At 38.7% G+C, this 3,759-nt stretch overlaps 1 protein-coding gene across 2 annotated transcripts in view; it reads right to left on the bottom strand.

The window, feature by feature from the left end:
- The window catches only part of SLC30A6 (solute carrier family 30 member 6), a 38,200-nt gene extending 34,472 nt beyond the window's left edge, over positions 1 to 3,728 (bottom strand). For both annotated transcript variants that reach the window (XM_007191385.2, XM_007191384.2), the window contains exon 1: positions 3,654 to 3,728. In XM_007191385.2, the coding sequence (XP_007191447.1) occupies positions 3,654 to 3,656 (3 nt within the window). In that variant the 5' untranslated portion in view covers positions 3,657 to 3,728. The remainder of the gene's footprint in view (positions 1 to 3,653) is intronic.
- Positions 3,729 to 3,759: the final 31 nt, after the last annotated feature.

The following is a 3,759-nucleotide window of genomic DNA, read 5'->3' on the forward strand; positions in this document are numbered from 1 at the left end:
GTAACTCTTGTTAACTCCCATTTAAAAATATATATATATATAAAACAACAGAATAATTGAAGAAACTCATGGATGTATAATTTTATAATCTTGTATGTGGAGAAGACTTTTCTTAATAGGACATAAAACCAAGAAGCTGTAAAGGGGAAAAAATCGATCAATTTTACTATAATTTCATGATGGGAATACAATACTCTACAAAAAACAAAACAAAAAAACACCCTCGAAAAATAAGCTGTGAAAATCTTTGTTATTACAAAAGCAAAGTAATTGTTTCTAGGGGAAAAAAAATCCTTCACAATTTTCAACGGGTCATACATAATAATTTGATTGCTAAGTGCCATGTACTTAAATTTTTGGATTTTAATTTTAACAAAACATTTTCTTAGATGGTAAAGGCCACAATCACTATAACAACCATACTACATTTCTACCCCGTTAAAGTTGGCCAATTTGATTCAAACACTGAAGCTCCACAGATAGCAGTGGAACTAGGAGTTAACAGATTAAAAATGTGAAAAACTTTCAGATCCATTCAAGCAGAGGTATGATTTTCCTATAGTCAGCATCTAGAAACATCTCAATAGTTATAAAATGATATATCCCATTTCTTCAAGTTTTTCATGTCATTAGTTGCATTATGTTTAGACTCAGGAAAGGCAGAAAATAGGCCGAGCTTTAGAAATCTGGCATAACAAAAACAGCAAAATGTTGATAACTGTCGAGGCCAAGTTATGGCTACATGGGGGCTCATAATGTTAGATTCTCTCTACTTTTGTGTATGTATGAAAATTTCCACAATAAAAAGTTAAAGTAAAAAGTATTTTTAAAAATGTAAAAATAAAGTATCAGGAAAAAGGTGCAACTAATTTTCATATCCAAATAAAGACCAGTGTATATGTATAACCCTAAGGCTCTGCTAAATCAATTCAGTTGAAAAGGAACAGTATACTATTTTCACCTGAGATGTTAATAAATGCTAATGTCAACAAACATACTGTAGTCTTAAAGAATTATGTGTGGACATTTTGGTCCCAAAGATAAATTCTACTTAATACTGGTATCCTTGAATATCTTCTAACTTCAGCCCATTTTAAATTATTTCAGTTACTTTAAGTTTCAGGTTAAAGGACTTCCCTGGTGGTCCAGTGGCTAAGATTCCGAGCTCCCAATGCTGGGGGCCTGGGTTCGATCCCTGATCAGGGAACTAGATCCCACATGCTGCAACTAAAAGTTCGCATGCCGCAACTAAAGATCCTGCATGCCGCAACCAAGACCCAGTGCAGACAAACAAATGAATAAATAAATAAATAAAAATATTTAAAAAAATAGTTTCAGGTTAAAACAATCAATAAGGTTTCTAAAAGGCAGAGGGCCATTTCTGATGCCATTCTGATAGTGGGGGAAAACCCACAAAAATCCTAATTTTCACGTCACTCTTTCCAAAATTATATTGGCTCTCCACTGCTATCAGGATAAACTCCAAATTTTACAACTTGGAACTCAATGCTTTCAATGAGTTAGCCTCAGTTTCTTTCCATTTTTTCCTCTTGCTCCAGATAAGAATCCTCAACTCCAACTAAACTGCTGTTCTCCTTGTCTCATGATCATACCATTCTAGAGTAAAAAGGCCAGACTTGTCTAACCCAAGCACTAATAGCCCTGAAGCACTTAGCAAGTTACCTGACCTCTCCGCTTCCTCATCCAAATGAGAGTAATGAATAGTAGACTAAGAGTACTGGAGTAAGGGACAAAGTACTTAGTTTACTGCTTCACTTCCTACATGAAGCCTTATTAGATTATTCAAACTATAGTTTTTTTATGCCACTTGCTTTGTAATTAACCATAGGCTAGCCTTCATCTTGTCATCTTGCATGGTAAGTTAATTTTTTAGTAACTTCACTAATGACAAGAGCTATACTTCCTTGACATTTTCTAAGAAAGCACTACGCTTTGCACATAGCATGTTATAAATAAATAATACATAAGGGGTAACTTTAAAAATAAAACTTAAATGCTACTATTTCCCTTATTACTAATGTTTCACGCATAAAAATTTACTGCCATGGTTACTTATTCAGTGTTCTATAAAACAGATATTTATTGAAAACTTCCTCTGGGCCAGGCACTGTACAAAAGGCTCTGGGGATATCAGAGTGAATACATAGGTCCTCCTCTCAAAAAGCTTACAGCCTAGGAAGTGAGAAAGACAAGTGAATATACAACTTTAACATAGTCTGGTAAAATGCACCAGATGTTACTAGTAAAAAGCACCCTCACAGGAGCGTAAAGGAGGTACTTAATAGGATGTTGAGACACGGCAGAAAGGCTCATGAAAGAGACTAAAGGACATGTTAAGGGTTATACTGATAAGGATGGCAGACAGCAAATGGAGAGCAATTCTGGCAGAGAGAAGAGCATATATTAATTCGGTGCAAAGGTCTAATTCTTAGAGCACAATCTGCAAGCTGTTCACTGTAGCTGGAATATGGGTGTATATGTATGTATGTGTAAAAAGAGGCTGTAAAGGTAAGAAGCTAGACTACAGATGTCTTTGCTTGCCATACTAAACAGGACTTTAGCTTTCAGGCTAAAGGAAAAAAAATGGAAGAATTTTAAGCAAGGGAGTGGCATGGTCAAGTTTTAGAAACTTAACTCTGGCTACACAGTGGTGAGTGTTCTGAAGAACACAGCTATTTGGTCAGCAAAAAAGGTAAACTTTTACCCACTTTCTGTATGTAAAGGAAGGATTACAGGAAATTTAGAAAATATTTTCAAATATGTGAATAAGACATTTTTTCGACCATATCCACTCAAGGAAAAAACTTAGAGTGTCAGTGCTGGGGCACAGAAACGTGGTCCTTTTGTCATATACAGGCTATCAATAAGAGACCCATGAATTTTCTGATACAATGGTGTGTACCTCTTTTGACACTGAAATCACAATCAACTGCTTATCCTTAGATAAAATTCAGAGAGCTATATACTTGATTTCTAAAGGAATAAAATGACTAACACCTCTAACAAAATTTGAATACCACATCCCCAAAGCCATACGGTATACTGGGATCTACAAACGCACACACAAAATAAGCTGCAGTAAGAGGCACTATCAACACCTTGACTTTTGCCAGTCTTTGGCCTTCTGAAAGCTGCTGCCATACCCGGCTGTCGCACTCGATAAAGGCAAGTTGGAGACTGGGGCGTCAGCCTCAATACCCTACTAACCATCCTCTTTATTTACGCCAGTGTTATCGTCACTGCTGTAAGCATCACTAATACGGTCGTTGCTGCTGTGGACTTGTTTTCTGATCTTTTGTTGGTGTTGTAGTCGCTGACACTGGCAAAGACTTTTATTTCTATATCAAAGATGTCACTGCAGGGAGGAGTCATAAACTCGCCCAGAGCCTAAAGGTCGGCCTGGAGCGGGGCCGGGGTCCGGAACAGCAAAGGAACCGGGTGAGGGAGCGAGGGGGCATCAGAGCTCTGATGGCACGCTCTCGGACGCCAGCCGCTCCTCCCGGGGACCCCGAGCATAACTCCGACAACCCCACCTCTGGGCGGCTGAAGCATGTCAAGGCCGCTTCAGGACCAGAAAGGATAAGAGGAATCATTTACGACAGAAACCCTCCTCATAACCCCGGCCAACTCACCATGATAAGGAGGGGCACAGCTCCCGCCGGAAGACGGTCTAGAAGCTGGCTTGTCCCTAGAGCGGAAGGGGGTTGGGCATCAGAGGCCGATTGGCTGTGAGCGACG

This window comes from Balaenoptera acutorostrata, chromosome 12, assembly GCF_949987535.1.
Source record: "Balaenoptera acutorostrata chromosome 12, mBalAcu1.1, whole genome shotgun sequence".
NCBI lineage: Eukaryota > Metazoa > Chordata > Mammalia > Artiodactyla > Balaenopteridae > Balaenoptera > Balaenoptera acutorostrata.